General features: G+C 63.7%; 1 protein-coding gene across 1 annotated transcript in view; it reads left to right on the forward strand.

Moving 5' to 3' along the window:
• Window positions 1-2,276: 2,276 nt before the first annotated feature.
• LOC132320936 (uncharacterized) overlaps window positions 2,277-26,811 on the forward strand; it is a 40,858-nt gene continuing 16,323 nt past the window's right edge. The window contains 10 exon segments of the mRNA XM_059834578.1: window positions 2,277-2,474; window positions 2,625-2,753; window positions 3,081-3,308; window positions 4,489-4,548; window positions 15,063-15,200; window positions 15,552-15,599; window positions 16,752-16,823; window positions 24,441-24,587; window positions 26,150-26,224; window positions 26,582-26,755. Of these exon segments, the coding sequence (XP_059690561.1) occupies window positions 2,277-2,474; window positions 2,625-2,753; window positions 3,081-3,308; window positions 4,489-4,548; window positions 15,063-15,200; window positions 15,552-15,599; window positions 16,752-16,823; window positions 24,441-24,587; window positions 26,150-26,224; window positions 26,582-26,755 (1,269 nt within the window).

Raw genomic sequence — 26,811 nt, forward strand, 5'->3', positions numbered from 1 at the left:
GAGCGCATCGCCCTCACCGGCACGCGGCCGCGCACCCACGGCGCCCCGCCTGCAGTACCGGCGGTGTTCACCAGGCGGCAGCAGTGAGCACGGGCGAGCGCCACACTGCGCATGCGCTACCGACGCACATCTTCTCCGCCAAAAGTACACCTCCCGGCATGCACTGACAAACGCAGCATGGCCGCCTGGCAGCCCCCTGCCGGAAGACTACACCTCCCGGCATGCTCTCGAACAACCCCCCGCCGACCGGCAGCTCCCGGCATGCCGCCAGAGGCAGCCCGCCCTGCTTCCTGACCCTGCAGGGACACCTGCAGTACCCGCCCTCCGCCGCACTCGGAAGCCCGCCGAGACGCGAGCGCAGCCCCCGCGCTCCACAGCGCTGCTCCGGGCTGCCCGCGCCGCCCGGCTCCGACACTGCGCAGCCCCCCGCCCCTTCCCCCGGCTCCGGCCCCGGGCTGCCCCCGCCTCCTGGTTCCCACACGGCACGGCCCCGCCGCTTCCCTGCCGCCCCACGCATCCGACAAGGCCCCCGCCGGCCCTGCCACCTTCCCCGGGGCTTTCCCCGCCAGTTCATTGCGCAGCTCCGCCACCGGACCCCGTGCCCCTCCCTCCGCAGGGGCTCCCTGGCCCCCAGCCAGTCCCCAGCACCCGACCCTGGCACTCGGCAGAGGCACCCCCCACCCCCGGGGCCACCACCGCCCGGGATGTTCGCGGTCCAAAAGGGACGCCCTGCCCCGCTCACCTTTTCTCCCTCCCTGCAGCTGCAGCCTGGCCACGCTCCGTGACTGCTCCGCTCCTCCCTTGGCTCACACTGACCCGGGCAGGGCAGCACCAGTAGCAGCCCCTTTACAGGGAGGGGCCATCACCACCAGCCTCACTGGCCCCACCTGGGGCTCCTCCAGCCCCAGCCCACAGCTGCAGCCACAGCCCCTTACACCCACGAAGTAGCCTGCTCCCCTGGACTCTCTGACAGCCACTCACCAAGTCCAAAGGACTACAACCACAGCCGTGAGGGCAAAGGAGACAGAAGCTGTTTATTCGTTAATGCGTATAAGTCCCGGGAGCGAGCCTGCTCTGGGGCTTGCTGCCTATACACTCACCCTTCCCCTGGGACAACTCAGCAGTCATTACTGGAGCAGCAGATGCAGAGAACGAAAATACAGGGATGGGGAGCAGGACGGAGGAACAGAAAGATAAAAATAAGATGAGGGAGAAGGACTGAGGAGCAGAGAAAGAAAGGTACAGGGAAAAGGACCGAGAGATGGAGAAATCCATAAAAAAGGGATGAGGAGCCCTGCAGGGACACGGCAGGAGAAAAACAGGGTCAGGGAGCAGGACAGAGGGAAAAAGAGGGAAAATGATGAGCGTGGGGCAAAACAGATGGACTGAGAGAGAAATTGAATGAGAGGAATAAGGAAGGAAGGAGAGAAAGAGATAGGCAACAAGCCGGAGGGATTGACGAATACAGAGGGAGAGCAAGATCAGGACAAAGAGATGGAGAACGAAAAACCAGCGATCATGGAATAGTTTGGGTTGGAAGGGCCCTTTGAAGGTCATCTACTGCAACACACACCCCCCCTCGCCCCCACAATGAGCAGGGACATCTTCCACTAGATCAGGTTGCTCAGAGCCCCGTCCAACCTGACCTTGAATGTTTCCAGGGATGGGGCGTCTACCACCTCTCTGGGCAACCTGTGCCAGTGTTTCACCACCCTCATCATAAAAAATTCCTTCCTTACATCTAGTCTGAACCTACTCTGTTTTAGTTTAAAACCATTACCCCTTGTCCTGTCGCAACAGGCCCTGCTAAAACGTCTGTCCCCAACTTCCTTTTAAGCCCCCATTAAGTATTGAAAAGCCGCAATAAGGTCTCTCCAGAGCCTTTTCTCCTCCAGGATGAACAACCCCAACTCTCTCAGCCTTTCCTCATAGAAGTTTTCCATCCCTCTGATCATTTTTGTGGCCCTCCTCTGGACCTGCTCCAACAGGTCTGTGTCTTGACTGTACTGAGGACTCCAGAGCTGAACACAGTACTCCAGGTGGGGGTCTCATGAGACATGCCGGGGCAATTCGGGGCTCTGCAGAGGCCGCGGGCACCGGGGGTACGTGGGAGGTGTCGGCTCGGGCCTGCTGGGGCGTCTGTGAGGGGAGAGCAGGGGCTGCCCCGTGCCGGTCCCAGCCGGTAGTGGGCGCGGGCGTCTCCACAGCGACCGCCGGGGCTTTGTGATGTGGGGGCGTCGTCGTGCCCAGAGGCCATTGTGACGGGGGTCCCCGCGATGACCGTGGGGGCATTTAAGGAGCGAGAGCCCTGGGGTGCCCACTCCCAGGAGAGCACCTCCCTCAGGAGGCAGTATCTCCCCTGGGTGCCCGTGGCAGGTCTGCGGCAGAGGACGCCAAAGATGCCCATGGATGAGGAGGCGACAGCCCAATCCCAGTCCACCGACAGGCCGCAGAGCCGGCAGAGGAGGCGCCAGGTGAGGGACGGGGCAGGAGGGAGAGGCCGGTGGTGGGACGGGGCCGCACGGAGCTGCCTTGGTGCCGGGGACAGGCTTGCTGGCACTGTAGCAGCCGCTGTGCCAAGGCAGCCACCTCCATCCCATGCCTCCTCCTCCTCCTGCCCGCAGATGGACCACAGACAGCCACAGGGAGAGCCGCAGGGCAGACAGAGCAGAGTCTCATCCCTCCACGGGGACAGACTGCCACGGCTCCCCTGCCCAGGAAGCTCGCAGGCCGCTGGGAGCCACCGCGCACAGGTAGGGAGCCCGAGGGAGACAGGGCCTAACGTCTTCCCGAGCCCAGGAGCTGCCGACGGGCAGGCGGGAGGTGCAGGAGGGGACAGGCGGGCCCGGGCCCTCTAGCAAGCTGAGCCCCCCATGCCGGCACTCCCGGGAGTCGTAGTGGGCCACAGGGGGGACCAGCCCTCTCCCCAGGCGGCTCTGGAGCAGGGCGGCAGCAGCCTGCGGGGCTGAGCGCTGCCCGGGGGGGCTGGCAGGGGAGCCCAGCTGCAGGAGCACTTCAAGCTGGGGCCCCGGGGGCAAGGCCCACAGTCACACAGCCTCTCTCCTCGGCTTCTCTTGCAGACGGACAGCCTGGCGCGCAGGGTGGCACCGCCCTGCAGCAGGGTGACGCGGGACGAGGCAGACCGTCTGCCAGCCTTGCCGCCTCTCCCCAGGCAGGCAGCAGCACCCGGGCACGAACCCGCAGCTCGGCTACCAGGAGCTGCCAGCACCTGCCCCAAGCTGCCGCCTCTGCCAGCAGCACCCTCTGCATCTTCTGCCAGGGGCAGGGAAACGGCCATCAGCACCACAGCCCGTGGCCACCAACAGCTTGTCCCCCCTGCTCGGGGCATCCACGGTGACCGGGACACAGCCACGAGGCTGGAGAGCTGGAGGCATGGCCCACACAGCCCTGCAGTGAAGGACACAGCCTGGTGCCTCGTGAGTGAGGTCCTGGGCAAGGTTTTCACTGGGAGCCGGGGACCCAGCCATCTGGCCATCCCATCCATCAAGATGGAGCCTCTGGAGGAGCTGGAGAGGAGCTGCCTGGCGCAGCTCAGGAAAGCCACCCTGCAGCAGCAGCAGGATGGCCTAGAGGAGAGTGAGCTCCAGCAGCAGGAGGGCAGGGAGCACCATTCCTCCCCGACGCAGTTGGGGCAGCTCAGCATCAGACCCAGCCAGGTGAGGGCCAAGGATGGGATGGCACGGGATGGCATGGGACGAAGCCTCCCTCTACCTGGGGCCAGCCGCTGGGCCGCACAGATGCGGCCCGATCATCTCCAGCATCCCTGTCCCAGCAGCTGCTGCTGGCCAGTCCCCAGCAGGCATTTCCTGGTGGCAGCCAGGCTACCTTTACAAATCCCCCCGCTCTCCTTTCAGATCTGCAAGGAGAACTCATTTTCCAACCCGTGGCAGCCAGAGCTGACACACGTGGAGCTCCTGAAGGATGCCACCAGCAAGCAGGATGTGCTGGAGCAGCTGGAAGCTCATGCCCCCAGCAAGCAGCAGGCAGGGGCAGCAGGGGGGACAGTCCCACAAGTGCCAGAGGACAAGCCAGGGGCCTTGGCCGAGGAGGAGGAGTGGGAAGAAGGCAGCAACAGAGAGCTGTCCCAAGGGGAAGACACCACCTTCTACAACATCTGGGTCAACCCCTTGGTCCCGGAGCTCTTCCAGGATGACCACACTGGTCCCCAGGAGGGGCCCGGCTGGCCCAGCAGCACAGGCACAGAGGCAGCAGGAGAGGCAGACAGCGACCTGCAGAGCGCGTCTCCCTGCCCCGGCAGGGCTCACGGATCCCGAGCTGGCAGCTTCTGCCCTGGCCAGAGCTCCTGAGGAAGAGGGGCACTGTGCTCCCGGGGCACAAGTGGAGGGCAAGGCACCAGCTTCTCCTGTCTTGGGCGAGCAGGCCGGCGCAGCACAGGCAGAGAGCCAGGAACCTGCCCCGCACAGCCCCGCAGCCTATGAGGCAGCTCTGCGGGAGACAGCCCGGTGCCTCGTGAATGAGGCCCTGGGCAAGCCTTTCACTGGGAGCCGGGGACCCAGGCAGCAGCCGGTGCCACAGCGGGACCTGGCACAAAGCATGGATGTGGCAACGGCAGCAAGGACACCTGCAGCGCCTCAGGACACCGAGTCTCCCTTGGCTGGAGAGCCTCAAGGAGAGGAGCCCCTTGCCTACAGCTCTCCTTCCCCCACAGGCATGGCCACGCTCCTGCACGCCCAGGCTTCAAGAGCAGCACAGGCAGAGAGCCAGGAACCTGCCCCGCACAGCCCCGCAGCCTATGAGGCAGCTCTGAAGGAGACAGCCCGGTGCCTCGTGAATGAGGCCCTGGACAAGGCTTTCACTGGGAGCCGGGGACACAGCCAGCAGCCAGCGCCACTGCGGGACCGGACACACAGCAGGGCTGTGGCAACAACAGCAAGAACAGACGAGGTCTGGGTGGCCGACAGCAGGGAGGCCCCTGCAGCTCAGCCCACGCCTGATCCCCATGCACACAAAGGCATCGGTGCTGCCAGCAGGACCCCTGTGCCAGCCTCCCTGGGCAGGCACGCGGAGCCTGGGCACTGGGAAAGAGCGGCAGAGCATGACCCAGCAACGCCGGTGGCGTGCATCAATGGCAGGTCGTTGCAGGTGCACCACAAGGCTGTTGAGGAGCATCTGACCATCCCATTCCATCAAGATGGAGCCTCTGGAGGAGCTGGAGAGGAGCTGCCTGGCGCAGCTCAGGAAAGCCACCCTGCAGCAGCAGCAGGATGGCCTAGAGGAGAGTGAGCTCCAGCAGCAGGAGGGCAGGGAGCACCATTCCTCCCTGACGCAGTTGGGGCAGCTCAGCGTCAGACCCAGCCAGGTGAGGGCCAAGGATGGGATGGCACGGGATGGCATGGGACGAAGCCTCCCTCTACCTGGGGCCAGCCGCTGGGCCGCACAGATGCGGCCTGATCATCTCCAGCATCCCTGTCCCAGCAGCTGCTGCTGGCCAGTCCCCAGCAGGCATTTCCTGGTGGCAGCCAGGCTACCTTTACAAATCCCCCCGCTCTCCTTTCAGATCTGCAAGGAGAACTCATTTTCCAACCCGTGGCAGCCAGAGCTGACACACGTGGAGCTCCTGAAGGACGCCACCAGCAAGCAGGATGTGCTGGAGCAGCTGGAAGCTCATGCCCCCAGCAAGCAGCAGGCGGGGGCAGCAGGGGGGACAGTCCCACAAGTGCCAGAGGACAAGCCAGGGGCCTTGGCCGAGGAGGAGGAGTGGGAAGAAGGCAGCAACAGAGAGCTGTCCCAAGGGGAAGACACCACCTTCTACAACATCTGGTCAACCCCTTGGTCCCGGAGCTCTTCCAGGATGACCACACTGGTCCCCAGGAGGGGCCCAGCTGGCCCAGCAGCACAGGCACAGAGGCAGCAGGAGAGGCAGACAGCGACCTGCAGAGCGCGTCTCCTGCCCCGGCAGGGCTCACGGATCCCGAGCTGGCAGCTTCTGCCCTGGCCAGAGCTCCTGAGGAAGAGGGGCACTGTGCTCCCGGGGCACAAGTGGAGGGCAAGGCACCAGCTTCTCCTGTCTTGGGCGAGCAGGCCGGCGCAGCACAGGCAGAGAGCCAGGAACCTGCCCCGCACAGCCCCGCAGCCTATGAGGCAGCTCTGCGGGAGACAGCCCGGTGCCTCGTGAATGAGGCCCTGGGCAAGCCTTTCACTGGGAGCCGGGGACCCAGGCAGCAGCCGGTGCCACAGCGGGACCTGGCGCAAAGCATGGATGTGGCAACGGCAGCAAGGACACCTGCAGCGCCTCAGGACACCGAGTCTCCCTTGGCTGGAGAGCCTCAAGGAGAGGAGCCCCTTGCCTACAGCTCTCCTTCCCCCACAGGCATGGCCACCCTCCTGCACGCCCAGGCTTCAAGAGCAGCGCAGGCAGAGAGCCAGGAACCTGCCCCGCACAGCCCCGCAGCCTATGAGGCAGCTCTGCGGGAGACAGCCCGGTGCCTCGTGAATGAGGCCCTGGGCAAGCCTTTCACTGCGAGCCAGAGTCCCAGGCAGCAGCCGGCACCACAGCGGGACCTGGCACAAAGCACGGGTGTGGCAACGGCAGCAAGAACACCTGCAGCGCCTCAGGACACCGAGTCTCCCTTGGCTGGAGAGCCTCAAGGAGAGGAGCCCCTTGCCTACAGCTCTCCTTCCCCCACAGGCATGGCCGCACTCCCACACCCCCCAGCTCGACGGCGATGGCCCTCCTTCTTCAGGAGGGCGCTCCGGGCTCTGCGCACAGCTTTCCGCTGTACCTGCATCATGGGACAGCAAGAGGAACAGCGCCCCGCTGCCAGCACCATGTGGCTCTCCGAAGATGGCAGCTGGCCCTGAGCCTGCACAGCATCCACAAGGAGTGGCAAGGGGAGGCACGCGAGGGATGGGTGCATGGATAGCGCCCCAGGCATTCAGCTGCCCTGAGGACATTCTGCTGCCAGCCTCCGCTCGGCTGTGAAAGCTTTCCGAGGCCAATAAAAGATGACAATTTTCCCCCAGTGCTCGTCAGCACCTGTTCCATCTCGGGAGAAAGACAGGCGAGCAGAGCTGGAGAGCCCCTGTGCTCCCTCTTCTCCAGGCTGAGCAGAGCCTACGCCCTTGGCCTCTGCCCGTGCCTCCGGTGCTCCAGCTCCCAACCAGCTGGGGCCTCCGCTGGCCTCGCTCCACCGTGGCTGTGTCTGCCGGGACCCGGGCAGCCCCAGCCCACAGCCAGCGCCCAGGCACGGCCTCCCCTGGGCCCAGCGGCGCGGAGGAACCCCTTCCCCACGGTGCCACCCACGCCTTTGCAGCACAGCCCGGGCTGCAGGCCTGTCCTTGCTGCCCAGGCACGCTGCCCACCCCTGTGCGCCTTGGCCTCCGGGGCCTTTCCCACAGCCACTGCTGCTATCCAGCCACCCGGCCCCAGCCGCACCTCTGCCCATCCCCAGGCCAGTGCTTGGCGCTTGCCTTTGCCAGACTTCCTGGGGTCCCCGGCAGCCCATTCCACTGCTCCAGCCAAGTCCCTCCCAAGAGCAGCCCAACCGCCAGCATCGCCACTGCCACCCCCAGCGTGGGGACCTCCCCTGGCCTGGCTGGCAGCGCGATCCCTTGCACGCTCCACCTCTGAGGAAAGCCACTGAACAAGAGCAGCCCGTCAGGGACCTCCCTGTAAGCAGCCGCCAGCCAGGCTTGGGACGCCCGAGCGCCACCACCCCTGGCGCCCAACTGACCGGCCAATGTACCACCCACCGCTGGTGCTGGTTGCAGAGCCTCCCCTCTCTGCTCAGGGCCCCGGTCGGGGGCAATCCCAGAGGGCCTCAAGCCTGTCTGGCACCATTGGCCCCGGGAAGAGCCCAGCTGGCTCTTCCCAGTCCCCTGCTCCTCCAGCACGTCCCTGGGAACGACATCCAGGAGCGGTTGTGCAACCACCTTCCCGGGGTCAGAGCAGCCTGGAGGTTCTCCCACCGCTCCTCCTCACCTTTCTGGAAGATGGCTCTGGCAGTTGCTCGGATCGCCAGGAGCCTCCCCAGACCAGCAGGCCCTTCCAGAGAGCAGAGTGTGGCCTCGCACTGGCATGGCACGGCTCCCCTCAGCCCTGCGATGCTCCCCAGCCAGTCACACAGCCATTTGGTAAATGGTTTAATTAATATACTGAAAGGACCACTGGCGGCCCAAGCTGCAGTTCACCTGCTTGGCTGCCAGTCTCTTGTCTCTCTCTTCAGCAATGGTCAGGCAGATGCCCTTTCCACAGAGAGGCAAGAGAGAGAGAGAGAGACAAAAAAGCAACAAAGAACAGGGCAGGGAGGGAGGAAATGAAACAACAGGGACAGGGAGCCGGGACAACAAATGATGGGGGAAGGTGGACAGGTACACAGCACAAACCAAACCACAAAGCTACACACAGTCTGCAGGGCTGTTTCACACTCGCATTTTCTCTATCACAGCTTCTGCACAGCATTTTTTAGCCCTTCTTAAATACGTCATCCCAGAGGCACTATCAGCATTGCTGATGGGCTCAGCTTTGACCAGCAGCAGAGCGGTCTCTGAGCTGGAACTGGCTGCATCCAACGCGGGGGCAACTCCTGGTGTCTTCTCACAGAACCCAGCCCTGCAGCCCCTACCCACCCCAGCTACCAAGACAATACAACAGCCAGCTGCTACGGGACAAAGAGGGGGGATTGAAGAATAGGGAAAGGGAGCCACAGAGAGAGACAGAAGCAGAGCGGAAGAAAAAAAAAAAAAAAATAGCCATGGGCTACAGGCCAGAGAGGAGGAAGGGACCGGGGAAGCAGGCCGAGAGAGATGGAGAAGAGCAAAGAATAGCGATGGGCCACAGGGCAGAGAGGGAGGAGTTAAAAAAAGGGGACAGTGAGGTGGACAGAAAGAGACTGAGAAATACCAAAAAACCTCCATGAGCTAAAAGGGCAGAGACAGAGGAACTAAAGGACAGGGAGCCAGACAGAGAGAGAGAACGGTAAAGGGGAAAAAACAGGCTATAGGCCAGAGAGGGAAGAAATTCAAACACAGGGACAGGGACCTGGAATGAGAAAATCTAAGACAGAAAAAGTATATCTAGAATACAGGGCAGAGAGAGAGGAATTTCAAAATAGGGACATGGCGCCAGACAGAGAGAGGTGCGGGGGGTGGGAATTGTGAAGGGCTAAAAGGCAGGCAGGGAGGAAATAAAAGAATTGGGACAGGAAGACAGACGGACAGGCGGAGAAAGACAAAAAGAGTGACGGGCTGCAGGACAGAGACAGAGGATAAAAAAAAAGCGTGAGGGGGAACAGGGCAGAAGCACAGAAAGAAGAAGATGGAGAGGCAGAATGACAGGGGAAGAGGGAGACTTGGAGAAGGAGAGAGGGAGAGGTACAGGGAAGCGGCAAAAATGACAGCAGTGAGAGAAAGAGAAAGGGGGGGGGACAGGGAGGGACTGGGATGCAGAAGAGAGGCGACAGGGCCCCAGGACTCAACGCAGCTCCCGCTCTCGGAGCTGCTTGGAGAATTTGACAGTTCAGCGTGCATCTTTCTCTGTCTCTCTCTCCCCCTCCCTTCCTCCTCTGTGGCTCCGGTCCATTGACTGTCGTCCACCTAAAAGTCTAGTTTGGCATCTTACAGCCCTTACAACATGAGGCTTCCCACATACATAGCCTCACACGCGCACACGCTCCATAACCATCCCGCGCTTTTGGTTACGCGTAGAGACCCTGCTGCACACACTGGTGATCCGATCTGCTGAGGACTACGCTAAGAGGGATCCTTCCTCACCCGGAGAGGCAGGCTCTCTCCTGTCCGCAGCTGGAGGCGACTGTCAGCTGGATCCCTGGGTTTTATTCTTCAGGCACTTTACCTTTTTCTGGCCTCTCCAGCTTCAGCCGCGGCAGCTCCTGCCCACAGTCAGTAAGCCCTCCAGCTGTCCCTTTTTGCCCAAGCTGCTACGAGGATGAGGGCAAAGGCAAGCCACACAAACCTGAGCCAGATGCGTGAACAACATCCCCGGAGACAAACCGACAACCAAGTCCTCAGTGCTGCCTCTGGGAGAGGAAAGAACAAGCAGCTGTTATCCCTAGCGATTATGGTAGCTCTCCTCAGGCAGGAAGCCCTCCTGCTGCAGGTGCTCCTGGAGCCGCTGCTCTTTCCCAAACTCATGCTAATGGCACCTGCTTTTATGGAGAATAAAGCCTATTCAAGGGCCAGCTCCCTGCCCTGAGGACAGGCCTCGGGGGCAGTCTGTGGCTGCGGGGGTGGGGAAGGCCTCCAGGTACCTGGAGGGGTGGGGGCAGCCATCTCCTGCCTCTCTTCCTGCTTCCTCTCCACCAGCTCTCCAAAAACGCCCGGGAGCTGCCTCGATGGGGACTGACTCCAACTGACTGTCAACCTGATTGCACTGCTCGGTTGGAAACCATCCTTGCAGCAGCTCATCAGCTTTCTCAAACAGGCATGCCACAGCAGCACCATCCCCTGGGGCTGCAGCCCTTCTACACGGAGGGGCTGTAGCTCCTTCCTGGCAGGGCTGCTAACGGCGCCCGCGTCGTTAAGGGAGAACCAAGCGCGTTCGAGGGCCAGCTTGCCGCCATCGTGACAGGGCTTGGGGGCGGCCTGGGGCTACGGGACAGGCCTCAGGGGAGGTGCCGGCGCTGGGGGCAGCTGCGGGGCCGGGGGAGGCTCGGGGGGAGCTCTCGCGAGTTGGGGGGGCCGCCGGTGGCTGCGCCTGGGCGGGTGTCCGCCTCCTTCCCCTCTTCCCTTCTGCCAGCTCTCGGCTGGCTCCCGGGGGCTGCCCAGACCCGGCTCGCCTCCAGCTGAGCGGGAGCCTGCCGCAGCGGGCGGTTCGCAGCCTCCCGTCTCGCCAACCCTGGGCGCCGGCGGGCAGGAGACATCCCCGCACACGCCCAAGGCCTCGCTCCTCACCGGCGGCCTCGGCCCTCGCCCACCGCTGGCAGGCGGCGGCAGCACTGCTGCACGCCTGCCTGGCACCGGCGCCGCGCCCAGCACCCGCCGACAGCGTGCACGTCGGGCGGCAGCGGCTTTTCCTTACCGGGGGGCAGCACCTCGCAGGCACCGCGGGAGCGCATCGCCCTCACCGGCACGCGGCCGCGCACCCACGGCGCCCCGCCTGCAGTACCGGCGGTGTTCACCAGGCGGCAGCAGTGAGCACGGGCGAGCGCCACACTGCGCATGCGCTACCGACGCACATCTTCTCCGCCAAAAGTACACCTCCCGGCATGCACTGACAAACGCAGCATGGCCGCCTGGCAGCCCCCTGCCGGAAGACTACACCTCCCGGCATGCTCTCGAACAACCCCCCGCCGACCGGCAGCTCCCGGCATGCCGCCAGAGGCAGCCCGCCCTGCTTCCTGACCCTGCAGGGACACCTGCAGTACCCGCCCTCCGCCGCACTCGGAAGCCCGCCGAGACGCGAGCGCAGCCCCCGCGCTCCACAGCGCTGCTCCGGGCTGCCCGCGCCGCCCGGCTCCGACACTGCGCAGCCCCCCGCCCCTTCCCCCGGCTCCGGCCCCGGGCTGCCCCCGCCTCCTGGTTCCCACACGGCACGGCCCCGCCGCTTCCCTGCCGCCCCACGCATCCGACAAGGCCCCCGCCGGCCCTGCCACCTTCCCCGGGGCTTTCCCCGCCAGTTCATTGCGCAGCTCCGCCACCGGACCCCGTGCCCCTCCCTCCGCAGGGGCTCCCTGGCCCCCAGCCAGTCCCCAGCACCCGACCCTGGCACTCGGCAGAGGCACCCCCCACCCCCGGGGCCACCACCGCCCGGGATGTTCGCGGTCCAAAAGGGACGCCCTGCCCCGCTCACCTTTTCTCCCTCCCTGCAGCTGCAGCCTGGCCACGCTCCGTGACTGCTCCGCTCCTCCCTTGGCTCACACTGACCCTGCCAGGGCAGGGCAGGGCAGCACCAGTAGCAGCCCCTTTACAGGGAGGGGCCATCACCACCAGCCTCACTGGCCCCACCTGGGGCTCCTCCAGCCCCAGCCCACAGCTGCAGCCACAGCCCCTTACACCCACGAAGTAGCCTGCTCCCCTGGACTCTCTGACAGCCACTCACCAAGTCCAAAGGGCTACAACCACAGCCGTGAGGGCAAAGGAGACAGAAGCTGTTTATTCGTTAATGCGTATAAGTCCCGGGAGCGAGCCTGCTCTGGGGCTTGCTGCCTATACACTCACCCTTCCCCTGGGACAACTCAGCAGTCATTACTGGAGCAGCAGATGCAGAGAACGAAAATACAGGGATGGGGAGCAGGACGGAGGAACAGAAAGATAAAAATAAGATGAGGGAGAAGGACTGAGGAGCAGAGAAAGAAAGGTACAGGGAAAAGGACCGAGAGATGGAGAAATCCATAAAAAAGGGATGAGGAGCCCTGCAGGGACACGGCAGGAGAAAAACAGGGTCAGGGAGCAGGACAGAGGGAAAAAGAGGGAAAATGATGAGCGTGGGGCAAAACAGATGGACTGAGAGAGAAATTGAATGAGAGGAATAAGGAAGGAAGGAGAGAAAGAGATAGGCAACAAGCCGGAGGGATTGACGAATACAGAGGGAGAGCAAGATCAGGACAAAGAGATGGAGAACGAAAAACCAGCGATCATGGAATAGTTTGGGTTGGAAGGGCCCTTTGAAGGTCATCTACTGCAACACACACCCCCCCTCGCCCCCACAATGAGCAGGGACATCTTCCACTAGATCAGGTTGCTCAGAGCCCCGTCCAACCTGACCTTGAATGTTTCCAGGGATGGGGCGTCTACCACCTCTCTGGGCAACCTGTGCCAGTGTTTCACCACCCTCATCATAAAAAATTCCTTCCTTACATCTAGTCTGAACCTACTCTGTTTTAGTTTAAAACCATTACCCCTTGTCCTGTCGCAACAGGCCCTGCTAAAACGTCTGTCCCCAACTTCCTTTTAAGCCCCCATTAAGTATTGAAAAGCCGCAATAAGGTCTCTCCAGAGCCTTTTCTCCTCCAGGATGAACAACCCCAACTCTCTCAGCCTTTCCTCATAGAAGTTTTCCATCCCTCTGATCATTTTTGTGGCCCTCCTCTGGACCTGCTCCAACAGGTCTGTGTCTTGACTGTACTGAGGACTCCAGAGCTGAACACAGTACTCCAGGTGGGGGTCTCATGAGACATGCCGGGGCAATTCGGGGCTCTGCAGAGGCCGCGGGCACCGGGGGTACGTGGGAGGTGTCGGCTCGGGCCTGCTGGGGCGTCTGTGAGGGGAGAGCAGGGGCTGCCCCGTGCCGGTCCCAGCCGGTAGTGGGCGCGGGCGTCTCCACAGCGACCGCCGGGGCTTTGTGATGTGGGGGCGTCGTCGTGCCCAGAGGCCATTGTGACGGGGGTCCCCGCGATGACCGTGGGGGCATTTAAGGAGCGAGAGCCCTGGGGTGCCCACTCCCAGGAGAGCACCTCCCTCAGGAGGCAGTATCTCCCCTGGGTGCCCGTGGCAGGTCTGCGGCAGAGGACGCCAAAGATGCCCATGGATGAGGAGGCGACAGCCCAATCCCAGTCCACCGACAGGCCGCAGAGCCGGCAGAGGAGGCGCCAGGTGAGGGACGGGGCAGGAGGGAGAGGCCGGTGGTGGGACGGGGCCGCACGGAGCTGCCTTGGTGCCGGGGACAGGCTTGCTGGCACTGTAGCAGCCGCTGTGCCAAGGCAGCCACCTCCATCCCATGCCTCCTCCTCCTCCTGCCCGCAGATGGACCGCAGACAGCCCCAGGGAGAGCCGCAGGGCAGACAGAGCAGAGTCTCATCCCTCCACGGGGACAGACTGCCACGGCTCCCCTGCCCAGGAAGCTCGCAGGCCGCTGGGAGCCACCGCGCACAGGTAGGGAGCCCGAGGGAGACAGGGCCTAACGTCTTCCCGAGCCCAGGAGCTGCCGACGGGCAGGCGGGAGGTGCAGGAGGGGACAGGCGGGCCCGGGCCCTGTAGCAAGCTGAGCCCCCCATGCCGGCACTCCCGGGAGTCGTAGTGGGCCACAGGGGGACCAGCCCTCTCCCCAGGCGGCTCTGGAGCAGGGCGGCAGCCGCCTGCGGGGCTGAGCGCTGCCCGGGGGGGCTGGCAGGGGAGCCCAGCTGCAGGAGCACTTCAAGCTGGGGCCCCGGGGGCAAGGCCCACAGTCACACAGCCTCTCTCCTCGGCTTCTCTTGCAGACGGACAGCCTGGCGCGCAGGGTGGCACCGCCCTGCAGCAGGGTGACGCGGGACGAGGCAGACCGTCTGCCAGCCTTGCCGCCTCTCCCCAGGCAGGCAGCAGCACCCAGGCACGAACCCGCAGCTCGGCTACCAGGAGCTGCCAGCACCTGCCCCAAGCTGCCGCCTCTGCCAGCAGCACCCTCTGCATCTTCTGCCAGGGGCAGGGAAACGGCCATCAGCACCACAGCCCGTGGCCACCAACAGCTTGTCCCCCCTGCTCGGGGCATCCATGGTGACCGGGACACAGCCACGAGGCTGGAGAGCTGGAGGCATGGCCCACACAGCCCTGCAGTGAAGGACACAGCCTGGTGCCTCGTGAGTGAGGTCCTGGGCAAGGTTTTCACTGGGAGCCGGGGACCCAGCCATCTGGCCATCCCATCCATCAAGATGGAGCCTCTGGAGGAGCTGGAGAGGAGCTGCCTGGCGCAGCTCAGGAAAGCCACCCTGCAGCAGCAGCAGGATGGCCTAGAGGAGAGTGAGCTCCAGCAGCAGGAGGGCAGGGAGCACCATTCCTCCCCGACGCAGTTGGGGCAGCTCAGCATCAGACCCAGCCAGGTGAGGGCCAAGGATGGGATGGCACGGGATGGCATGGGACGAAGCCTCCCTCTACCTGGGGCCAGCCGCTGGGCCGCACAGATGCGGCCCGATCATCTCCAGCATCCCTGTCCCAGCAGCTGCTGCTGGCCAGTCCCCAGCAGGCATTTCCTGGTGGCAGCCAGGCTACCTTTACAAATCCCCCCGCTCTCCTTTCAGATCTGCAAGGAGAACTCATTTTCCAACCCATGGCAGCCAGAGCTGACACACGTGGAGCTCCTGAAGGATGCCACCAGCAAGCAGGATGTGCTGGAGCAGCTGGAAGCTCATGCCCCCAGCAAGCAGCAGGCGGGGGCAGCAGGGGGGACAGTCCCACAAGTGCCAGAGGACAAGCCAGGGGCCTTGGCCGAGGAGGAGGAGTGGGAAGAAGGCAGCAACAGAGAGCTGTCCCAAGGGGAAGACACCACCTTCTACAACATCTGGGTCAACCCCTTGGTCCCGGAGCTCTTCCAGGATGACCACACTGGTCCCCAGGAGGGGCCCGGCTGGCCCAGCAGCACAGGCACAGAGGCAGCAGGAGAGGCAGACAGCGACCTGCAGAGCGCGTCTCCTGCCCCGGCAGGGCTCACGGATCCCGAGCTGGCAGCTTCTGCCCTGGCCAGAGCTCCTGAGGAAGAGGGGCACTGTGCTCCCGGGGCACAAGTGGAGGGCAAGGCACCAGCTTCTCCTGTCTTGGGCGAGCAGGCCGGCGCAGCACAGGCAGAGAGCCAGGAACCTGCCCCGCACAGCCCCGCAGCCTATGAGGCAGCTCTGCGGGAGACAGCCCGGTGCCTCGTGAATGAGGCCCTGGGCAAGCCTTTCACTGGGAGCCGGGGACCCAGGCAGCAGCCGGTGCCACAGCGGGACCTGGCACAAAGCATGGATGTGGCAACGGCAGCAAGGACACCTGCAGCGCCTCAGGACACCGAGTCTCCCTTGGCTGGAGAGCCTCAAGGAGAGGAGCCCCTTGCCTACAGCTCTCCTTCCCCCACAGGCATGGCCACGCTCCTGCACGCCCAGGCTTCAAGAGCAGCACAGGCAGAGAGCCAGGAACCTGCCCCGCACAGCCCCGCAGCCTATGAGGCAGCTCTGAAGGAGACAGCCCGGTGCCTCGTGAATGAGGCCCTGGACAAGGCTTTCACTGGGAGCCGGGGACACAGCCAGCAGCCAGCGCCACTGCGGGACCGGACACACAGCAGGGCTGTGGCAACAACAGCAAGAACAGACGAGGTCTGGGTGGCCGACAGCAGGGAGGCCCCTGCAGCTCAGCCCACGCCTGATCCCCATGCACACAAAGGCATCGGTGCTGCCAGCAGGACCCCTGTGCCAGCCTCCCTGGGCAGGCACGCGGAGCCTGGGCACTGGGAAAGAGCGGCAGAGCATGACCCAGCAACGCCGGTGGCGTGCATCAATGGCAGGTCGTTGCAGGTGCACCACAAGGCTGTTGAGGAGCATCTGACCATCCCATCCATCAAGATGGAGCCTCTGGAGGAGCTGGAGAGGAGCTGCCTGGCGCAGCTCAGGAAAGCCACCCTGCAGCAGCAGCAGGATGGCCTAGAGGAGAGTGAGCTCCAGCAGCAGGAGGGCAGGGAGCACCATTCCTCCCTGACGCAGTTGGGGCAGCTCAGCGTCAGACCCAGCCAGGTGAGGGCCAAGGATGGGATGGCACGGGATGGCATGGGACGAAGCCTCCCTCTACCTGGGGCCAGCCGCTGGGCCGCACAGATGCAGCCTGATCATCTCCAGCATCCCTGTCCCAGCAGCTGCTGCTGGCCAGTCCCCAGCAGGCATTTCCTGGTGGCAGCCAGGCTACCTTTACAAATCCCCCCCCTCTCCTTTCAGATCTGCAAGGAGAACTCATTTTCCAACCCGTGGCAGCCAGAGCTGACACACGTGGAGCTCCTGAAGGACGCCACCAGCAAGCAGGATGTGCTGGAGCAGCTGGAAGCTCATGCCCCCAGCAAGCAGCAGGCGGGGGCAGCAGGGGGGACAGTCCCACAAGTGCCAGAGGACAAGCCAGGGGCCTTGGCCGAGGAGGAGGAGTGGGAAGAAGGCAGCAACAGAGAGCTGTCCCAAGGGGAAGACACCACCTTCTACAACATCTGGGTCAACCCCTTGGTCCCGGAGCTCTTCCAGGATGACCACACTGGTCCCCAGGAGGGGCCCAGCTGGCCCAGCAGCACAGGCACAGAGGCAGCAGGAGAGGCAGACAGCGACCTGCAGAGCGCGTCTCCTGCCCCGGCAGGGCTCACGGATCCCGAGCTGGCAGCTTCTGCCCTGGCCAGAGCTCCTGAGGAAGAGGGGCACTGTGCTCCCGGGGCACAAGTGGAGGGCAAGGCACCAGCTTCTCCTGTCTTGGGCGAGCAGGCCGGCGCAGCACAGGCAGAGAGCCAGGAACCTGCCCCGCACAGCCCCGCAGCCTATGAGGCAGCTCTGCGGGAGACAGCCCGGTGCCTCGTGAATGAGGCCCTGGGCAAGCCTTTCACTGGGAGCCGGGGACCCAGGCAGCAGCCGGTGCCACAGCGGGACCTGGCGCAAAGCATGGATGTGGCAACGGCAGCAAGGACACCTGCAGCGCCTCAGGACACCGAGTCTCCCTTGGCTGGAGAGCCTCAAGGAGAGGAGCCCCTTGCCTACAGCTCTCCTTCCCCCACAGGCATGGCCACCCTCCTGCACGCCCAGGCTTCAAGAGCAGCGCAGGCAGAGAGCCAGGAACCTGCCCCGCACAGCCCCGCAGCCTATGAGGCAGCTCTGCGGGAGACAGCCCGGTGCCTCGTGAATGAGGCCCTGGGCAAGGCTTTCACTGCGAGCCAGAGTCCCAGGCAGCAGCCGGCACCACAGCGGGACCTGGCACAAAGCACGGGTGTGGCAACGGCAGCAAGAACACCTGCAGCGCCTCAGGACACCGAGTCTCCCTTGGCTGGAGAGCCTCAAGGAGAGGAGCCCCTTGCCTACAGCTCTCCTTCCCCCACAGGCATGGCCGCACTCCCACACCCCCCAGCTCGACGGCGATGGCCCTCCTTCTTCAGGAGGGCGCTCCGGGCTCTGCGCACAGCTTTCCGCTGTACCTGCATCATGGGACAGCAAGAGGAACAGCGCCCCGCTGCCAGCACCATGTGGCTCTCCGAAGATGGCAGCTGGCCCTGAGCCTGCACAGCATCCACAAGGAGTGGCAAGGGGAGGCACGCGAGGGATGGGTGCATGGATAGCGCCCCAGGCATTCAGCTGCCCTGAGGACATTCTGCTGCCAGCCTCCGCTCGGCTGTGAAAGCTTTCCGAGGCCAATAAAAGATGACAATTTTCCCCCAGTGCTCGTCAGCACCTGTTCCATCTCGGGAGAAAGACAGGCGAGCAGAGCTGGAGAGCCCCTGTGCTCCCTCTTCTCCAGGCTGAGCAGAGCCTACGCCCTTGGCCTCTGCCCGTGCCTCCGGTGCTCCAGCTCCCAACCAGCTGGGGCCTCCGCTGGCCTCGCTCCACCGTGGCTGTGTCTGCCGGGACCCGGGCAGCCCCAGCCCACAGCCAGCGCCCAGGCACGGCCTCCCCTGGGCCCAGCGGCGCGGAGGAACCCCTTCCCCACGGTGCCACCCACGCCTTTGCAGCACAGCCCGGGCTGCAGGCCTGTCCTTGCTGCCCAGGCACGCTGCCCACCCCTGTGCGCCTTGGCCTCCGGGGCCTTTCCCACAGCCACTGCTGCTATCCAGCCACCCGGCCCCAGCCGCACCTCTGCCCATCCCCAGGCCAGTGCTTGGCGCTTGCCTTTGCCAGACTTCCTGGGGTCCCCGGCAGCCCATTCCACTGCTCCAGCCAAGTCCCTCCCAAGAGCAGCCCAACCGCCAGCATCGCCACTGCCACCCCCAGCGTGGGGACCTCCCCTGGCCTGGCTGGCAGCGCGATCCCTTGCACGCTCCACCTCTGAGGAAAGCCACTGAACAAGAGCAGCCCGTCAGGGACCTCCCCTGTAAGCAGCCGCCAGCCAGGCTTGGGACGCCGAGCGCCACCACCCCTGGCGCCCAACTGACCGGCCAATGTACCACCCACCGCTGGTGCTGGTTGCAGAGCCTCCCCTCTCTGCTCAGGGCCCCGGTCGGGGGCAATCCCAGAGGGCCTCAAGCCTGTCTGGCACCATTGGCCCCGGGAAGAGCCCAGCTGGCTCTTCCCAGTCCCCTGCTCCTCCAGCACGTCCCTGGGAACGACATCCAGGAGCGGTTGTGCAACCACCTTCCCGGGGTCAGAGCAGCCTGGAGGTTCTCCCACCGCTCCTCCTCACCTTTCTGGAAGATGGCTCTGGCAGTTGCTCGGATCGCCAGGAGCCTCCCCAGACCAGCAGGCCCTTCCAGAGAGCAGAGTGTGGCCTCGCACTGGCATGGCACGGCTCCCCTCAGCCCTGCGATGCTCCCCAGCCAGTCACACAGCCATTTGGTAAATGGTTTAATTAATATACTGAAAGGACCACTGGCGGCCCAAGCTGCAGTTCACCTGCTTGGCTGCCAGTCTCTTGTCTCTCTCTTCAGCAATGGTCAGGCAGATGCCCTTTCCACAGAGAGGAAGAGAGAGAGAGAGAGACAAAAAAGCAACAAAGAACAGGGCAGGGAGGGAGGAATGAAACAACAGGGACAGGGAGCCGGGACAACAAATGATGGGGGGAAGGTGGACAGGTACACAGCACAAACCAAACCACAAAGCTACACACAGTCTGCAGGGCTGTTTCACACTCGCATTTTCTCTATCACAGCTTCTGCACAGCATTTTTTAGCCCTTCTTAAATACGTCATCCCAGAGGCACTATCAGCATTGCTGATGGGCTCAGCTTTGACCAGCAGCAGAGCGGTCTCTGAGCTGGAACTGGCTGCATCCAACGCGGGGGCAACTCCTGGTGTCTTCTCACAGAACCCAGCCCTGCAGCCCCTACCCACCCCAGCTACCAAGACAATACAACAGCCAGCTGCTACGGGACAAAGAGGGGGGATTGAAGAATAGGGAAAGGGAGCCACAGAGAGAGACAGAAGCAGAGCGGAAGAAAAAAAAAAAAAAAATAGCCATGGGCTACAGGCCAGAGAGGAGGAAGGGACCGGGAAGCAGGCCGAGAGAGATGGAGAAGAGCAAAGAATAGCGATGGGCCACAGGGCAGAGAGGGAGGAGTTAAAAAAAGGGGACAGTGAGGTGGACAGAAAGAGACTGAGAAATACCAAAAAACCTCCATGAGCTAAAAGGGCAGAGACAGAGGAACTAAAGGACAGGGAGCCAGACAGAGAGAGAACGGTAAAGGGGAAAAAACAGGCTATAGGCCAGAGAGGGAAGAAATTCAAACACAGGGACAGGGACCTGGAATGAGAAAATCTAAGACAGAAAAAGTATATCTAGAATACAGGGCAGAGAGAGAGGAATTTCAAAATAGGGACATGGCGCCAGACAGAGAGAGGTGCGGGGGGTGGGAATTGTGAAGGGCTAAAAGGCAGGCAGGGAGGAAATAAAAAGAATTGGGACAGGAAGACAGACGGACAGGCGGAGAAAGACAAAAAGAGTGACGGGCTGCAGGACAGAGACAGAGGATAAAAAAAAAGCGTGAGGGGGAACAGGGCAGAAGCACAGAAAGAAGAAGATGGAGAGGCAGAATGACAGGGGAAGAGGGAGACTTGGAGAAGGAGAGAGGGAGAGGTACAGGGAAGCGGCAAAAATGACAGCAGTGAGAGAAAGAGAAAGGGGGGGGGACAGGGAGGGACTGGGATGCAGAAGAGAGGCGACAGGGCCCCAGGACTCAATGCAGCTCCCGCTCTCGGAGCTGCTTGGAGAATTTGACAGTTCAGGTGCATCTTTCTCTGTCTCTCTCTCCCCCTCCCTTCCTCCTCTGTGGCTCCGGTCCATTGACTGTCGTCCACCTAAAAGTCTAGTTTGGCATCTTACAGCCCTTACAACATGAGGCTTCCCACATACATAGCCTCACACGCGCACACGCTCCATAACCATCCCGCGCTTTTGGTTACGCGTAGAGACCCTGCTGCGCACACTGGTGATCCGATCTGCTGAGGACTACGCTAAGAGGGATCCTTCCTCACCCGGAGAGGCAGGCTCTCTCCTGTCCGCAGCTGGAGGCGGCTGTCAGCTGGATCCCCTGGGTTTTATTCTTCAGGCACTTTACCTTTTTCTGGCCTCTCCAGCTTCAGCCGCGGCAGCTCCTGCCCACAGTCAGTAAGCCCTCCAGCTGTCCCTTTTCGCCCAAGCTGCTACGAGGATGAGGGCAAAGGCAAGCCACACAAACCTGAGCCAGATGCGTGAACAACATCCCCGGAGACAAACCGACAACCAAGTCCTCAGTGCTGCCTCTGGGAGAGGGAAAGAACAAGCAGCTGTTATCCCTAGCGATTATGGTAGCTCTCCTCAGGCAGGAAGCCCTCCTGCTGCAGGTGCTCCTGGAGCCGCTGCTCTTTCCCCAAACTCATGCTAATGGCACCTGCTTTTATGGAGAATAAAGCCTATTCAAGGGCCAGCTCCCTGCCCTGAGGACAGGCCTCGGGGGCAGTCTGTGGCTGCGGGGGTGGGAAGGCCTCCAGGTACCTGGAGGGGTGGGGGCAGCCATCTCCTGCCTCTCTTCCTGCTTCCTCTCCACCAGCTCTCCAAAAACGCCCGGGAGCTGCCTCGATGGGGACTGACTCCAACTGACTGTCAACCTGTTGCACTGCTCGGTTGGAAACCATCCTTGCAGCAGCTCATCAGCTTTCTCAAACAGGCATGCCACAGCAGCACCATCCCCTGGGGCTGCAGCCCTTCTACACGGAGGGGCTGTAGCTCCTTCCTGGCAGGGCTGCTAACGGCGCCCGCGTCGTTAAGGGAGAACCAAGCGCGTTCGAGGGCCAGCTTGCCGCCATCGTGACAGGGCTTGGGGGCGGCCTGGGGCTACGGGACAGGCCTCAGGGGAGGTGCCGGCGCTGGGGGCAGCTGCGGGGCCGGGGGAGGCTCGGGGGGAGCTCTCGTGAGTTGGGGGGGCCGCCGGTGGCTGCGCCTGGGCGGGTGTCCGCCTCCTTCCCCTCTTCCCTTCTGCCAGCTCTCGGCTGGCTCCCAGGGGCTGCCCAGACCCGGCTCGCCTCCAGCTGAGCGGGAGCCTGCCGCAGCGGGCGGTTCGCAGCCTCCCGTCTCGCCAACCCTGGGCGCCGGCGGGCAGGAGACATCCCCGCACACGCCCAAGGCCTCGCTCCTCACCGGCGGCCTCGGCCCTCGCCCACCGCTGGCAGGCGGCGGCAGCACTGCTGCACGCCTGCCTGGCACCGGCGCCGCGCCCAGCACCCGCCGACAGCGTGCACGTCGGGCGGCAGCGGCTTTTCCTTACCGGGGGGCAGCACCTCGCAGGCACCGCGGGAGCGCATCGCCCTCACCGGCACGCGGCCGCGCACCCACGGCGCCCCGCCTGCAGTACCGGCGGTGTTCACCAGGCGGCAGCAGTGAGCACGGGCGAGCGCCACACTGCGCATGCGCTACCGACGCACATCTTCTCCGCCAAAAGTACACCTCCCGGCATGCACTGACAAACGCAGCATGGCCGCCTGGCAGCCCCCTGCCGGAAGACTACACCTCCCGGCATGCTCTCGAACAACCCCCCGCCGACCGGCAGCTCCCGGCATGCCGCCAGAGGCAGCCCGCCCTGCTTCCTGACCCTGCAGGGACACCTGCAGTACCCGCCCTCCGCCGCACTCGGAAGCCCGCCGAGACGCGAGCGCAGCCCCCGCGCTCCACAGCGCTGCTCCGGGCTGCCCGCGCCGCCCGGCTCCGACACTGCGCAGCCCCCCGCCCCTTCCCCCGGCTCCGGCCCCGGGCTGCCCCCGCCTCCTGGTTCCCACACGGCACGGCCCCGCCGCTTCCCTGCCGCCCCACGCATCCGACAAGGCCCCCGCCGGCCCTGCCACCTTCCCCGGGGCTTTCCCCGCCAGTTCATTGCGCAGCTCCGCCACCGGACCCCGTGCCCCTCCCTCCGCAGGGGCTCCCTGGCCCCCAGCCAGTCCCCAGCACCCGACCCTGGCACTCGGCAGAGGCACCCCCCACCCCCGGGGCCACCACCGCCCGGGATGTTCGCGGTCCAAAAGGGACGCCCTGCCCCGCTCACCTTTTCTCCCTCCCTGCAGCTGCAGCCTGGCCACGCTCCGTGACTGCTCCGCTCCTCCCTTGGCTCACACTGACCCTGCCAGGGCAGGGCAGGGCAGCACCAGTAGCAGCCCCTTTACAGGGAGGGGCCATCACCACCAGCCTCACTGGCCCCACCTGGGGCTCCTCCAGCCCCAGCCCACAGCTGCAGCCACAGCCCCTTACACCCACGAAGTAGCCTGCTCCCCTGGACTCTCTGACAGCCACTCACCAAGTCCAAAGGGCTACAACCACAGCCGTGAGGGCAAAGGAGACAGAAGCTGTTTATTCGTTAATGCGTATAAGTCCCGGGAGCGAGCCTGCTCTGGGGCTTGCTGCCTATACACTCACCCTTCCCCTGGGACAACTCAGCAGTCATTACTGGAGCAGCAGATGCAGAGAACGAAAATACAGGGATGGGGAGCAGGACGGAGGAACAGAAAGATAAAAATAAGATGAGGGAGAAGGACTGAGGAGCAGAGAAAGAAAGGTACAGGGAAAAGGACCGAGAGATGGAGAAATCCATAAAAAAGGGATGAGGAGCCCTGCAGGGACACGGCAGGAGAAAAACAGGGTCAGGGAGCAGGACAGAGGGAAAAAGAGGGAAAATGATGAGCGTGGGGCAAAACAGATGGACTGAGAGAGAAATTGAATGAGAGGAATAAGGAAGGAAGGAGAGAAAGAGATAGGCAACAAGCCGGAGGGATTGACGAATACAGAGGGAGAGCAAGATCAGGACAAAGAGATGGAGAACGAAAAACCAGCGATCATGGAATAGTTTGGGTTGGAAGGGCCCTTTGAAGGTCATCTACTGCAACACACACCCCCCCTCGCCCCCACAATGAGCAGGGACATCTTCCACTAGATCAGGTTGCTCAGAGCCCCGTCCAACCTGACCTTGAATGTTTCCAGGGATGGGGCGTCTACCACCTCTCTGGGCAACCTGTGCCAGTGTTTCACCACCCTCATCATAAAAAATTCCTTCCTTACATCTAGTCTGAACCTACTCTGTTTTAGTTTAAAACCATTACCCCTTGTCCTGTCGCAACAGGCCCTGCTAAAACGTCTGTCCCCAACTTCCTTTTAAGCCCCCATTAAGTATTGAAAAGCCGCAATAAGGTCTCTCCAGAGCCTTTTCTCCTCCAGGATGAACAACCCCAACTCTCTCAGCCTTTCCTCATAGAAGTTTTCCATCCCTCTGATCATTTTTGTGGCCCTCCTCTGGACCTGCTCCAACAGGTCTGTGTCTTGACTGTACTGAGGACTCCAGAGCTGAACACAGTACTCCAGGTGGGGGTCTCATGAGACATGCCGGGGCAATTCGGGGCTCTGCAGAGGCCGCGGGCACCGGGGGTACGTGGGAGGTGTCGGCTCGGGCCTGCTGGGGCGTCTGTGAGGGGAGAGCAGGGGCTGCCCCGTGCCGGTCCCAGCCGGTAGTGGGCGCGGGCGTCTCCACAGCGACCGCCGGGGCTTTGTGATGTGGGGGCGTCGTCGTGCCCAGAGGCCATTGTGACGGGGGTCCCCGCGATGACCGTGGGGGCATTTAAGGAGCGAGAGCCCTGGGGTGCCCACTCCCAGGAGAGCACCTCCCTCAGGAGGCAGTATCTCCCCTGGGTGCCCGTGGCAGGTCTGCGGCAGAGGACGCCAAAGATGCCCATGGATGAGGAGGAGACAGCCCAATCCCAGTCCACCGACAGGCCGCAGAGCCGGCAGAGGAGGCGCCAGGTGAGGGACGGGGCAGGAGGGAGAGGCCGGTGGTGGGACGGGGCCGCACGGAGCTGCCTTGGTGCCGGGGACAGGCTTGCTGGCACTGTAGCAGCCGCTGTGCCAAGGCAGCCACCTCCATCCCATGCCTCCTCCTCCTCCTGCCCGCAGATGGACCGCAGACAGCCACAGGGAGAGCCGCAGGGCAGACAGAGCAGAGTCTCATCCCTCCACGGGGACAGACTGCCACGGCTCCCCTGCCCAGGAAGCTCGCAGGCCGCTGGGAGCCACCGCGCACAGGTAGGGAGCCCGAGGGAGACAGGGCCTAACGTCTTCCCGAGCCCAGGAGCTGCCGACGGGCAGGCGGGAGGTGCAGGAGGGGACAGGCGGGCCCGGGCCCTGTAGCAAGCTGAGCCCCCCATGCCGGCACTCCCGGGAGTCGTAGTGGGCCACAGGGGGACCAGCCCTCTCCCCAGGCGGCTCTGGAGCAGGGCGGCAGCCGCCTGCGGGGCTGAGCGCTGCCCGGGGGGGCTGGCAGGGGAGCCCAGCTGCAGGAGCACTTCAAGCTGGGGCCCCGGGGGCAAGGCCCACAGTCACACAGCCTCTCTCCTCGGCTTCTCTTGCAGACGGACAGCCTGGCGCGCAGGGTGGCACCGCCCTGCAGCAGGGTGACGCGGGACGAGGCAGACCGTCTGCCAGCCTTGCCGCCTCTCCCCAGGCAGGCAGCAGCACCCAGGCACGAACCCGCAGCTCGGCTACCAGGAGCTGCCAGCACCTGCCCCAAGCTGCCGCCTCTGCCAGCAGCACCCTCTGCATCTTCTGCCAGGGGCAGGGAAACGGCCATCAGCACCACAGCCCGTGGCCACCAACAGCTTGTCCCCCCTGCTCGGGGCATCCATGGTGACCGGGACACAGCCACGAGGCTGGAGAGCTGGAGGCATGGCCCACACAGCCCTGCAGTGAAGGACACAGCCTGGTGCCTCGTGAGTGAGGTCCTGGGCAAGGTTTTCACTGGGAGCCGGGGACCCAGCCATCTGGCCATCCCATCCATCAAGATGGAGCCTCTGGAGGAGCTGGAGAGGAGCTGCCTGGCGCAGCTCAGGAAAGCCACCCTGCAGCAGCAGCAGGATGGCCTAGAGGAGAGTGAGCTCCAGCAGCAGGAGGGCAGGGAGCACCATTCCTCCCCGACGCAGTTGGGGCAGCTCAGCATCAGACCCAGCCAGGTGAGGGCCAAGGATGGGATGGCACGGGATGGCATGGGACGAAGCCTCCCTCTACCTGGGGCCAGCCGCTGGGCCGCACAGATGCGGCCCGATCATCTCCAGCATCCCTGTCCCAGCAGCTGCTGCTGGCCAGTCCCCAGCAGGCATTTCCTGGTGGCAGCCAGGCTACCTTTACAAATCCCCCCGCTCTCCTTTCAGATCTGCAAGGAGAACTCATTTTCCAACCCATGGCAGCCAGAGCTGACACACGTGGAGCTCCTGAAGGATGCCACCAGCAAGCAGGATGTGCTGGAGCAGCTGGAAGCTCATGCCCCCAGCAAGCAGCAGGCGGGGGCAGCAGGGGGGACAGTCCCACAAGTGCCAGAGGACAAGCCAGGGGCCTTGGCCGAGGAGGAGGAGTGGGAAGAAGGCAGCAACAGAGAGCTGTCCCAAGGGGAAGACACCACCTTCTACAACATCTGGGTCAACCCCTTGGTCCCGGAGCTCTTCCAGGATGACCACACTGGTCCCCAGGAGGGGCCCGGCTGGCCCAGCAGCACAGGCACAGAGGCAGCAGGAGAGGCAGACAGCGACCTGCAGAGCGCGTCTCCTGCCCCGGCAGGGCTCACGGATCCCGAGCTGGCAGCTTCTGCCCTGGCCAGAGCTCCTGAGGAAGAGGGGCACTGTGCTCCCGGGGCACAAGTGGAGGGCAAGGCACCAGCTTCTCCTGTCTTGGGCGAGCAGGCCGGCGCAGCACAGGCAGAGAGCCAGGAACCTGCCCCGCACAGCCCCGCAGCCTATGAGGCAGCTCTGCGGGAGACAGCCCGGTGCCTCGTGAATGAGGCCCTGGGCAAGCCTTTCACTGGGAGCCGGGGACCCAGGCAGCAGCCGGTGCCACAGCGGGACCTGGCACAAAGCATGGATGTGGCAACGGCAGCAAGGACACCTGCAGCGCCTCAGGACACCGAGTCTCCCTTGGCTGGAGAGCCTCAAGGAGAGGAGCCCCTTGCCTACAGCTCTCCTTCCCCCACAGGCATGGCCAC

Source organism: Gavia stellata, unplaced genomic scaffold (assembly GCF_030936135.1).
Source record: "Gavia stellata isolate bGavSte3 unplaced genomic scaffold, bGavSte3.hap2 HAP2_SCAFFOLD_195, whole genome shotgun sequence".
NCBI lineage: Eukaryota > Metazoa > Chordata > Aves > Gaviiformes > Gaviidae > Gavia > Gavia stellata.